Source organism: Brachyistius frenatus, unplaced genomic scaffold, assembly GCF_029030835.1.
Source record: "Brachyistius frenatus isolate BFR_SWC_R1_liver_20210118 unplaced genomic scaffold, ASM2903083v1 Contig_5, whole genome shotgun sequence".
NCBI lineage: Eukaryota > Metazoa > Chordata > Actinopteri > Embiotocidae > Brachyistius > Brachyistius frenatus.
This window is the reverse complement of record NW_027210604.1, coordinates 8195477-8209311: the sequence shown is the minus strand read 5'-3', so window position 1 is coordinate 8209311 and position 13835 is coordinate 8195477. Positions and strand designations below refer to the sequence as shown.

The 13835-nt window shown below is 37.2% G+C and overlaps 1 protein-coding gene across 1 annotated transcript; it reads right to left on the bottom strand.

The window, feature by feature from the left end:
• Positions 1-2161: 2161 nt before the first annotated feature.
• Positions 2162-12801, bottom strand: ufm1 (ubiquitin-fold modifier 1). Its single transcript, XM_069720736.1, has 6 exons — positions 12695-12801; positions 12535-12591; positions 10031-10088; positions 7258-7297; positions 5548-5580; positions 2162-3190 (listed from the first exon to the last, which is right to left on the bottom strand). Coding segments are annotated over exons 1-6 (264 nt in total). The 5' UTR covers positions 12697-12801; the 3' UTR covers positions 2162-3116.
• Between the last annotated feature and the right edge of the window lie 1034 nt (positions 12802-13835).

The window sequence follows — 13835 nt, the reverse complement described above, 5'->3', positions numbered from 1 at the left end:
TGCATTTACACAAGTGGTACACAGGTTTGAGTGAGTGATGTGTGAGAATGGAGTAAACATTAATTGGAGAGGCTATCGGGAGAGGCTGTTTCCATTTCCCGTCTCCCCATTTCTTTATCCTGCTTACTGACCTGTGGCCACACTTATCTGTGTTGAGTCTGTGAAAGATCACCAGATCTCATTTTAGATTGGCAGCCTTTAATGGGAGGCAAAGGTCTCATTTTAGATTGGCAGCCTTTAATGGGGAGGCGAAGGTGCACACTTAACATGTCATTTATAAAGCAATGGGAGCGCAAAAGAGTGTGGAAAAGCAGACAGATAAGTCCGTGGGAAAAAGCAAGTGTGATTCTCCATCTCTTACACACACACACACACACACACACACACACACACACACACACACACACACACACACACACACACACACACACACACACACACACACACACACACACACACACACACAGCCACTACAAGAAGTCAATCCTCTGTCATCACCACCTCAGTATCCTCTTCTCTGTTTCTCTCCATGTCTTCAAACCAAAAGACTTGAAAAGCACTGCTGGGGACTTCTCTAACTCAGTTGAAGACAAATCAATCCATCAATCAATGTGACAACTTTGCTCTTTGTGTCTTCTGTACAGTCTCATTAAAAAGTTAAAATCCTACGACGACAATTATTCACGAATGGATTGCAACGCTTCTCGTCTGCCATGAATTAACCACAAACATCTGTACTGAAACAAACACTGACATGTCAAACACAGTACATCTCTCTATCAAGACAAGTTCATTTGAATAAAGCTGCAAAATGCCGGGTGTTTCAACAAGTGGTTCACACCTAAAATACTACCCAACTGGTCATCTCCTCTCATTTTTTAAATTTAAAATTAAAATTGATGAATCAACCAGTGAAACATACATTCACAACTCACTTTTTCACACTGCTCCCTTGGAGGACAGGTAAATAGAAGTGCTTTTGTTCAGACCTTGGTGACTTTAAAAAATAGCCTTGTAGAGATTCTCTGCTATTTATTTATCTCCCTATTTTTCTCCCAAATACTGGCTAGCTAGTGAGCCTATTGTCTTTCTGTTTGATTCTGTCTCGTAATTGAGCTTTTTATTTTTAAGTTAGTGTAGGTTTCTCTGTTATTTTGACCTTCATGACCCTGGACGTTGGAGGTTGTAACAAGACAACACTGTTGACCACAGCTCTAACTGGCTCAGAACAGAGAGCTCTATCTGAAATGTGATTAAAAAGCACATTTTTTTTACTCTGTTTCTCATTATTATTTAACTGTAGCACCCATCTTGATTAAGTGTGAAATTTTAGTTTCATGCCTTAAAGAGCACCGATTCAAAGGATGTGAAATGAGCCGATTTCTTGCTTTTTAATTTAAAAAAAAAAAAAAAAAATAGATCCGTGTAATCTTGTGCTTAGTCAGCACGCTGGCCTGAGGACAACCATTCACCCACTGGCAAGAAGAATTTACATTATTTTCATTTATATTTTTTTACTCAAGTGCACATATGGCATGTAGTTAAAGATTACTTTGCAAATAACTGAAATAATTAGGCAATGTTAAGACCAACACCATCACTGCAATGTGCACTTCAGAACATCTGCTGCATTCAGGCCACTCGGTAGTCCTTTCCCAATCTCACAAATAAATTTCTAGTGAATGTGGCCAGCAGTGACTTTGATTAAAATAAATGAGAAAATCCATTTGTGATGGCTGCCCCTGCTCCTCCCCCTCATCTGAGTCTGCATCCTAATGGATGCTGGGACACAAATGAGAGCTTTCTCTGGTGCAGTACTGCATGCACGCCCCATTATTCTCTGCAGCCTATTTCTTTTTACCAAGTATGCATTTTTTGTTTTTTCTAGGGTGGAGAAAAATAACTAATTGAGAAACAAATGATTCAGCCCTTTGCAGATGATAATGATTAATACAGAGGAGATAATAAACAGCCCCTTCCTATTAATCAGTCAGAGAAACAATAAAGCACATTTTAGAAAGCGCTACCGGTCTACCCATTAGTTATTTTGTGTGGCTTTGAATTGAAACAATACACAGAGACTTAATCTAAAGGTACATTTTCCATCCACTGATTTTTCACATTGAAAAATAGTCAAAAGAAAAGACAGAGGGCAAATGACTGCAAACACTTAACATTTATTTCCCAGATGAAAACTAGTGCTATTGGTGTTGGAGGGACCTTATGGACTCAAATTCAATCGAAGCATTTTAGATGCCTGCATTGTTTTTCTTAACACCTGCTCATCAGTTTATAGTTAAGGTAGCAATGCATATTAAACATGCACATTATTCAATGGGGATTGTGGGAAGATGCCCAATGCCTGACTTGAAATACACAAGGCATTGGGGTAAAACTGTAACCTGACAGAGGGCAGCAAAGAGCCATGAGCAAGCACAGTTCAATTTTATTGTTTTAGATTTTTTTTTTCTTCTCTAAAGATATGGTCTTCTAGTTTAAGAATCTGGTCCACAGTACAAGTTCAGCACACATCCAAATAAAGCAAATTGGGTTATCTTGAGTTTGAGGACAACAGGTGTCTGACATAAATAAGAATAACTAAGGTGAGCACACAAACTACCTTCATCAGCAGCCATTTAATAAAGCAATAATGGTCCTTAAAAGCATGCTGTGCAGTTAAAAAAAGGTTCACCTCTGACAGTACTATATTCACAAAAGTAAACATTGCAAAATAGGTATATACTGTTAGTCATACTGATTGTTTATTTTCATTTACAAAGATACAAAAGCTACTGTAGACCCAGTTGTTTGTTAATCTTTGCTAAAATATTTCCCATGACACAGCTGCTGTGTTTGTGTATATTAATTACTCAATACCTCTGGGTATCTCTCCTCGTATCACTCCAAACTTTTGAATTTGACTGAGAATGAAAACAGGGAAGACGGAAATGTGTGTGTACATCATCACCAAGTATAAATACACATATTCTCATGTGAGTCACTGTCAGTTGTAGACTAGAAAATAAATATGACACACGCAGAGGTGTTTCCTGGGTATCAAGTGTTATATGGTTCTGCTGCATGAGTCATTCTGCCGTCAGCGAGGAGAAGCAGGATCAGTCTCCCTGTCCTCCCACTCTGTCTCTGGGAATGAGGCGAAGCTCTGAGCCATGTTTTAGAAACACATTCCCTGCAACACAGGACAGAGCACAAAATGAAGATTGGAGTTTATCATCTGAGTGCTTTAATGAGGATTTTGTTATTGTCCTTAAAGCTGCCAACAGCATGTTGGCTCATCAGCTAGCAGAGAAACATGGATGATACTTAATTAGCTTTAACCTTAACATAAAAATAAAGGAGTATGCAATCTGTAATTTAAATTCATGGTATCGAAGTTAACGAAGTCACGTACAAGTTGGATATTCCTACAGACATTTGCATCAATTTCAAGGATTTCAGAACAAGGTCAAAGAGATATCTAAATTCAAATATTGAAAATAATTTTAAATAATCCTGACGCCTAACCACTTACTCTAAAAAGTGAAAGATTTTGAATGACACAAATCACACGCATATTTGAATAATCTATATTATTCTGTTATGGAACCACAGATAGCAATTTCATTCATTAACCTGCTCATTCAACCAGCAATCATGCTGAGATCATACACGTATACCTCATTTCTAGAACCCTATTGTGCATAAAAGTGTGAGATTAGTCTTATACAGATGTGTGAAGACAAAGAGATCGTGAAATAACATGAGATCAATTTCCACTGTGTACTCAATCATGAGAACAAGAGGTAGAGAGACTGCAGTGCGTGAAAAAAGCCAATCTGACCGAAGTGTCTGAACTGAGGCTATTCTCTGCAGCACACAGTGTGAGTGTAACGCAGATAAAACGTTGTTGTGAGTTACTGTTTCCTTTCCGAGTAGAAAAAAATACAATTTTTGCCTCCGGTCAAAAGCAGGCCTTACGGTTTGTTGCTCTTTGCAGAGAAGCCAGTCATCCGTTGCCAATCTTTTGATAAGAATGATGAATTACATGAGAAGAGGTGTGCTACACATTTTAGTATGAACCTCAGGGAAACACCAAGGAAGCTGACTCGGACAAAAAGCGATTTGCCAGCGCTCGGCAATAATGTGAGAGTGTAAAGCCAAGTGAATTGTGACTGGACAGATTGGTGCATACTTCGCCTCCGGTCAGAGGGCATTTTTTAATTGAACTTAACACTAAATATTGCTTCTTGGGGCCTCTTATTTATATTCATGAATCAATAAACATGATTTCCATGCAAACAGCTATGAGGCTTGCTCATACACAGAGACGTTTTCTGTCATTGGGATAATTTCAGTAACTCAAGCTTCTTTTAGGAAAATGTTTTTCCAGATTCACCTCCAAGAATAATCTTTATCATTTTAGCCGAGATTCATTGACCTCTGCGGCTTGAAATCTGTTGCAGTTCTGATGACCCTCAACACTAATATAAATGTGGCAAGGTATTGGAGTATGCCCAATCTTGATGAAACCGTGCATTATAATGCTACATTATCCCATCTTTAAATTAGGTGCTCAATTAGGCGTAATAGGATTTTCAGGACTTCTTTCCTGGGGAAGCTTCACGACACTATTTCCCTTGTAAAAAATACTTTTTAGCACTTCTTTTGCTGCCCACCTCAGTAAGAAGGTATCACTACAATATTTTGCCAGGTTGGTAAAGATTGCTTTGTAATATTTCATTGTGCATTATCAAACATTATCTGTGTCTGAGTCAATAGACCATTAGCATTTGACAAGATGCTAAACAGTTGCTTCACATAGAAAAGCTCTTACAAATATAAAAAAGAGAGACATTTGACCATATACAGTATATATAATTTGCTCTTAGATTTTACCCACAGTCTCAATGTTTTTTAACAATAAAAATCTTTTCTACACATTTTCTACACTGTCATGCAGATTAATTTTGCTGGTGTTTATAAACTTTTGAATTATTTGTGAACACAATTTTACAAGCTAAAAGTATTGTTGACCCAAATTGAAGTCCATATTTACATTCATTAATAACTTGACTGTTAAAATCTGCCTTAAATATCACTGATATTATCTGGAACTGTTTGATCCCAGATCGATTTGTTACCTCAGGTCAGGCTTCACATAGTAAGCTGTATATTTCTCTGCCTTCTTTGTGGACCCACGCACAAAGACACACTGCCTCTGGGGGCTTTATCAGATGAATATTTTATACGATTAAACTCATGCCACCAGTCTTACCAAAGTGCAGTATGAAATATGCTTTGTGAGGTTATTAATGCTTTGATGAAAGCACACTGACGAGAGGCAAAGAGTTTAAAAGAAAGCCTCGAGGTTGATTAGGCTTTGAAGCACAATAATGCTACTGAATAGAAGGAAAAACAACATCGTACACCACAAAGAGTGGCTTTAGTGGAGACTTAGGAACAACTAAAATGTTTTTTTTCCCCCTGTGGGAAGAAAGTAGGTTTTCAAAGATTATAAGGCATGGGAAAAACGGCATAATAACTCACCAGCAGTCTGGGCAGGGTTGATCCCTATTCCGTCTGCAAGGCAACCATAAAAGAAAAATAAACATAATGTAAACCAAGGAAACTGTCAAAAGGAAAACATATTTATAATATGACGACTACATCCAAAATAATCCTTCCCTAGGCAACAAAAATGACAAGCAGACAATTATATCTGTAATAATAACAGACTACTTGTTTATTCTGTTAAAAGTAAAAATCACAAGTGTTTTTTGGAAACACTCGTATATCCAATTCGATTTTGGGATATGGCCCTAAAATACTTCAAGGTATTCCTGTTACAATGATATATTTGATAATATGACAAAATGTTCCAAAAAAATCTTTAATTATTAATTTTATTTAAATACAATTAAAACAAAATATGTGTTGCTTTTATACGATGGCATAAATAGTTTGCTACTATATAAAACGTATTACCGTTTAATGTTGTACATCTGATCTTGAAGATGCTGAAGTCGCTCACCTTTAAGGAACTAACTCCTCCACCATGGAGCCTCTATCAGCCAGGCTTGTTGTCGCTGTGCGAAGTTACGCACGCAACGTATCTCATGCCGTTACACAGCGTGACGTCATTACGTCAACTAGTCAGAATATTGCCGTTATCATGATATACTGTAATCTTTTTTCATCAAATTAAAAATGATACAGATGCTCTTGTAAACTATATGATATGTCACACACTTATGTCTAATCCTTTCCCACATTCCCCTAACATCATTTTTATACGACTGAGAAACAATGAATAAGACAAGAACTGCCCTTCTAACACCCACAAGGACAGTTTAATGTAATTGGTTCTAGTGATTACTATGATTGTGGTTACAAGGTCAATAAAATGTTGTGTAACTGTCTGAATCCAGGTTATTTTAGACGTGCGTCTGTTGGGTAGAAATGAATACCTCCTCCCTGTTATGCCATTGTTTTGCAAACAAGAGTTCAAACTACTTAAATTTGATGATTCATTTGTTCAATACTTCATATTGCAGGTGAAAGAATCCAGTCACGACATGATACTCATACAGATGGAGCCTCCTACTCCCTCTTTGAGATTGCACTAAAGGAACATACATGTCTGACAATGTACAGCAGCAAATCATGAAATCATGGGAACTGGAAAGCCGATGGGAATCTAGTTAACATTTCAGGCTTATTTCTCAAGTCTTAGTTAAAAGAAATTCAATAAAAGGGCAACGTAAAGACGAAACAATAATAAAAAATTTTCTAGCTGAATATTTTGTACAAGTATTTTGTTGACTTGGATTTGGCTTTTATCAAATACAGTATTTCAAGCATATTGCAAATTTGAAGTAAACCATTTTAACTTCAGTCATAATACAAACATGCCAAAGGGATGATCACAATTATCGTATGGTGAAGATTTATAGGCCTGCTTTCACTGTTTGATATCAATATGTGCCATGACAGTATTTCAGGCATCAACTTGTTTCCAGCATCGCTTTGCAGTTCAAAGATTCCAGTGAGCGCCCCCTGATTTCACTGAAGCGCTCTCAAATCCTCCCTGCTTGTTGCTCAGGTTTGGAAAGTTTCTCTGTCATAACACTTAGTTTCTAAAGAACGAGACTCTCTCTGAAGAAGAGTAAGACAGGTCTTAATAGCTGCCGAGCTCTGTAAACGTCAAAAAAAGAAAACAAAATCGTTAGTTGAAAGTGTTTTTCCCCCCAAACTCACCATTTGTTATGATGGCACTGGTTGCTGATGGCACTTTGAACTGGAAAATAAATTGAAGCAGATAAAAATGATCACAGTCAAATTGAAATTCATGACAGAAGTTGACATTTGACATTTCAGCACTAAAATATTTTTGGCTGAATAATCAGGAACTCAATGTCATTTGGCCTGAAGACACAGTGTGAAAAATACATCACGAAAGAACAAAAGCTTCAGCCACTGAGTCAGCGCTCTGAGATTGTCTGACTTTTCTGGGTGACAACTTCAAAAAAGGAGCTGAAGTTACGACGTCTTCAGAACCAAACTTGGTGAAACAAGCGAAAATAAAATGCTGTGTAATGCGTTTTGTTTTTAGTCTTTTGTCTACCAGCTTTTACGCTTGTCAGACACATAAGTGTCTTTGTTTTTTTTACACACAATCATGCCTGCACGTACGTACACACACACACACACACACACACACACACACACACACACACACACACACACACACACACACACACACACACACACACACACACACACACACACACACACGCACACACACACACACGCACACACTGAGAAGAGAGCCTGAGAGAAAGATAGCCACGCTTGAATTTCTGGAAGAAAATCACTCAGCACGGTCACAATACATGTCCTACTTCAGTGTTCGACAGAAGAGGATGTGGGCTGGTGGGATTTGCAGCGAAAGGATGAAGGGAGCGTTCTGTCACTGGGGCGATAAGGTTAGCAACATGCTGCTCACCAAACTACTGCCAGGTAGCACACGTGAAACACAGGTCAGATGAGAAATGAATGATGGAGCTTTGTTTTAGGGAGCAAAATAAAACTACAAAAAAAGCTAGAGCTTATAAAAGATCATATCACTGTGTTTGAACCACCCGCGGTTGGCTAATTATTGTGGCGAGACACTGCACCAATTCTGAGATTTTGGACCATTTCGCTTCCATAACTTGTCTTATTTGAGTTTGATGGAAAGAAAATGTTCCAAGTACACATTTAGGTGTTTATTTTACTTCACTTTGTGAATTTACATCCGTATGTTTCTCTTAAATTCACCAAAAGTTATCATACGTGACATGCTTTATAAATCACGCTATGAATGATACAAACCCCTCAGTCTAAAGCTTCAGAATATGGATAAGAATAAAACTGGGAAGTTCAGTAAATGTAAGTACTACGGCAAGGGGAGATTTCTGGCTCAAAGTATGAAAAACCTCATTTTGACAAAACTGCCTTGATACTTTGAGCCAGAAATCATCACTTCATTCACACAACAGAATTACTAGTTTCATTCCTATCCACTTCATATTGTGAAGGCTCTTATAGGGAAGCTTATTCATATATCATTCATAACTTGATTTATATAACATTTTATTCCTAAATGGGCTGTTTACACTATTTTGTGATTTAAGGAATGATAAATAAGACATATTCACAGTCCTCTCTATAAAAACCTCTGACTGTAATATGTCAACGAAGTGAAACAAGAATTGTAAACCTGGTTTTATCCACTGTTTAGATTTCTATTTGGGAAATTTATACAAAGAAGTGCTTATTTAATTAAATAATGTCTCAATGGCATATTTAAACATAAACAAAATTAAAAAAACAAAAAACAAACTGTCTTAATAGAAGCAAGCAATAGGGGAAGTTGCATGGTATAGGATGATATCTATTAATCATATTTTTCACACTAGTTCCCTGCAGTGTCTTGTCTTATAAACAATTTTCTTAAAGTTCTGTCTTTAAGGAAAGATGGTTTGGTGTTCTATTTTGTGATTTTTCTCACTCTGTCCATCAAATCAGCCAATGCTGAATTAATCACTAAAAACCTGGCTTCAAATACACACGATGTAAAAATGATGCTCCATTATTATGCTGGTTAGGAACAGAATAAATGTAACACCCTGTCAACACGTTGTAAAGCAGCACCTGAGCAGCAGCTTTAGTCCTCATCAGGATGCTTTCAGCCACAGAGCTGCTGCTTATTTGTTAATTCGCATGAAATGGAAGAAAATAGACTATAAAGCCCGTAAAAAGAGGCTTTGGATGGTGCTTGTGTGTTTAACGCATGTTCGACATGTTGATACATTACACAGCATGTTTAGACAACTGTACTGATTAAAATGGACGTGAACCTGTTGTCAGACACAAGTCAAATGAAACGCATCCAGTGCCTTAAGAGTCACTTAGTCACTTAGTCACTTAGTCACTTGTGTGCAGCTTCTATACTAGATGTTCCTAATTATCAAGCTTTATAAAGCAGACTCAGTTAGAGGAGACAGATGATTGATATTTAATAGTTAAGAAAAACAATCAAAACAGACAGCAGTTTATTGGCTGATATCCTTTTTTCATTATGCACATAAACACACTTTTCTTAGTGTGTTTTTTTTTTTTTTTAAAGAATTGTGACAATGTGTGTTATGCATTCATGTGCTTCATACATGTAAAATATACAGTGTATGTGCAATATGTTAACATCCTTTAGTATTTTTATGGCTAGCTCCTGCAACCTGATATACCATTTTGTGTTTTCAGCTTATTCATTCTGAGATTGCACCTTTTAAATGACAAAGGTTGAATCTTGTTTTGATGGTGTGTCAGCGTTTAATATTGAAAAATAAACTTGGACACACCATCCTATGATGACATTGTACATAAATATAAATGTAATTGTTGCATTAAAGTCCCAAAACAAGACATTATCAAACACTTGGACTGTGTTTAGTTGTTGTTTATAGCGAAGAACAAACAACAAGCTTACCTCCTCAGCTGCAAACTTCAAAACTGCTGTGAATGGTGTGCTTTCTGGGACACTTAATCTGCAACAAAAAATCAAACAGGATTTTAAAAACACCATGAACATGCATTTACCTGCCAAAAAGTAATCGATCATACTTTGGGTTTAAGCGCGTAAACCTAGCAGACATAATCAAGGTTTTTTGCAAAGAAGACAAGAATATATGCGTCATACAGCTTTCATTTAGAGTCCCATGGAATAACTGTGTTCACCCTCGTGCTGAAAGTCTGTTCAGAACTGTAGATGTGCATTTGAAGCACACATGCAGGACTTGCAGGCCACCCGGGACGAGTTACCTGCTTTTGCCAAGACTTGTAGCAGCACTGGCTCTAATATCAAATCACAACCCAGCTAAATTAAATAAAATGATGTGTAGATTCACTTTGGATTCTGTGAGAGGTTCAAAACCACTGATGGCATAAATAGCTGCAGACAATACACTTTCAGTTAGGCGCTTCTCTATTGAATCCTGCAGTGCAGTTTTCAGTGGAGAGCTGAGACCTAAGAAGAGCAAAACAAAACACAAACCAACTGTCATATTTCACTGAGTTGGGAGATGGAAAAAAAAAAAAAAAAAAAAAAAAAAAATTTTCACAAGACTTCAAATGCAATCTCCAAGTGAGGTAATGTAGAGGAAGTTGAGGTGGTGGACATCAAGTTGAATCAACATACTGTGCAGCAGCAAGGGGCAGAGAGAGGAGCAAAACTGCACCTTCAGCATTGTGTTAGTGAAAATTTGTCAAATTGTAATTTCTTCACTTAGAATGGTGATTATAAAAACAAGCTGCATATACTGATGGTGTGCTAACGTTCAGTCCTCTGTCAGTACTAATGTGATACTTCATTATCACCCCTTTGTTCATGGTGGGGCATTAACAGCTGCCCCACCATGGCCTTGTGTGACCTGATTGAAGAAACGACTCTCTGTCAACACGTTGAGGTTACACTAGTCTGCCTGGTCTCGGTATTATATAGAGTCACCCGGGGCTCTGTTGGGAATTTTAACCATGCAAAATGTGGGGAAATTGGCTGTGACAAAAATACACTCAGTTATTATGTCTGGTTTCAGCACTCTATGTGAATATGTGTTTGACAGATAGCACATAATGTTGTTTTCTGCAACAACATGACTCATTCCAGCACTGTATTATAGATTCAAAGGACAAACATATCAATTATGAGGATTTCAGTTGTTCATTCAACAATGAATTCTACATCATATTGAAGTTTGGAGGTAATGTGAGGCCATCTGTAGGAAAGTTAAAGTTGAACCATAAGTGTGGACCTTTTGACACTATAATGATCCTAAACACACAAACAAATCCACCGAGGACTGGCTCAAAAAGAAGAAATGAACGTTTATGGAATGGCCTTGTAAAACCTAAGATTTTACTTCAAGTGAAGTGCTGTGTTAAAGTATATCACCTTTTTCTGTAGGCACTGAATCAATGAAAATGTGTTTGCTTGTCAAAATACATGAAAAAAATCCACTAACTTCCATTGCTTCACTTTTTTTTTTTTTTTTTTTTTTTTTTATAAGACTGTAGTTTGGGAACCAGTCATGTTTTAATATGCAATTTACACAAATGTGATGTGGTAAATTAAAGTCTAGAGGACTTTTCAGTGAGGTAGGAGATATTCTGTATCCAGTACGTAAATATTTACATATTTGTCAATGAGACTGAAGGAATAGATGGCATTTTACAAACTTTAAATAAAGTAATGAAACTTTTTTTTTTAATGGGAAAAAAAAAAAGGAATTTATTTTTACTGTATATGGGTTAAAACATGTGCCTGTGCTTGGGTGCGACAAAACACAGCAGACGTGGATTACACCGTGCCGCACATTAGCACACCTGGAGAATAAAGAGGATGGCCAGCCACAGATGTTATTGTTATTAATGTCTGTGTTTTGAGCAACGCAAAGCTCAAAACATGAGTACCACAGCCGTCTGATCTTACTGCTACAAGGTTGACATGCATTTAACCAAACCTGTGATAAATTCTGTTGCTGCTTGTCATTTCTGTTCTGATGGGGGGGGCATCTACCTGCAGTGAGGTCAATTTGTATATTTGTTATTGCTTTGATTATGTCATAGGACTCAAAAGCTGTCACATAGTTAAGATAAATGAGCTCAAAGTGACATATTTATCATAGATTGATGGCAGGCTGTCCGGTTCAATACATTTATAATAGCACTCATAAAAAGCTGTAATGCCAGAGTATACAAAACGGAAGCGACAAGTCAGTACAGTTATCTGGTGTATTCACTGTCAGCATGTGAATCGGTTTTAGACTAACAGATGTTCACAGATGACCCTATTTTACGTTAAATGCAACAACAGCCTTAAACCAGTGGTAGCGGTGAGACGAAATGTAAAAAAAAAAAGAAATGTATAAATAAACGCTGAAATGCAGCTGGATGCAGTTGTTACAGCTGTGACTGCTGAGCTGTCAGTGTACTCACACTTTGTATGGCAGCCGGGGGTCCGACGTCAGGGTGATTTTAAACGTTACTTTAGACCTGATGAAGAGGAGGAAAATAGCGTTAGGAGCACCTTGATGCGGGCTACTGAACCTGTCATGTATTCATGGTAACAATTACACATAAAGGGGCTAAAACTCACATGTTTTGGGCGAGGCCACTCCGTTTGCGATCTGTTTATGCACGCCCGGAAGTCCGAAGGACCCATACGTACACGTCAACCATCTAGTATACTTTTGATACGTATATCTGTGTATGTTGAATATTTTCAGACTTAATCCGGTTTTGTTGTAAAGGAAAAAAAAAATGCAGCTAAAATCCTTTGTTATGATGCAAGTTTAAGGTATCATTTGTGATAATAAATAGCAGGCATTCAACTGAACATCTAACATTTACCGTATATGACAACAGTGAGGCGCACGGATTTTTTTTTTTTTTTTTTTTTTTTTTTGGCACGAAATCAAATCAATCCAGGTGGGTAAATGGCATTTGCTAGGTAAACTTAAACTACCTTCTTTATTTGTTCTAATAAAAGAGTAGCTTTTATTGTTTTGGTTTATGTGTTCACGTTTGCCTAACACTCACTTACAAGCCCTGAATGTTGAACATAAGAATAAACCCACTTGTAGTTGTTCTTTGAGCTGCTTATAATGTAACTTAAACAAACAAATTAGCAAACACACGTCTACACGGCCTACTGCAATTGATTCATACAAAAATGTATTCCGCACGTTTATGTTGTCATATTTATGTTTACGTAAATTGCGTGTAACAAAGCACACAGGAATCCTGTGAACAAAGTATTTGATCTTAATTCTCAGCTAAAAGCAGTGCGTGTGTCAAATTATGTGGCTGAATTGTTTGTCCACAGTGGCAGCATTTCAGCATTACCATAAATAAAGTATTTCTGAGAAGCACCATTTTGATGGGTGAAAATGTTGAATATCAAGGTCAGCGACATCAAGCTGCTCACTATTCTCATCAATCCAGACAGAAAGCATGAACCAGGCTGCAAAGTTTGTGTAGTTCTGTGTTAGATAGATAGATAGATAGATAGATAGAGAGAGAGAGAGAGAGAGAGAGAGAGAGATAGATAGATAGATAGATTTGATATCAACCAGATTTTGAAGGAATGAGCATTTTAAACATTACAGATATAATATGTTTTATTTATTTATTGGTGAACTATTTGTTTTAAAGAAGGGATGGTTACAACCAGGCTGGACAAATGAAATTCAAGAGCGACCACAGACAACATCCCATTGGACTCCCTTATGTGGCTG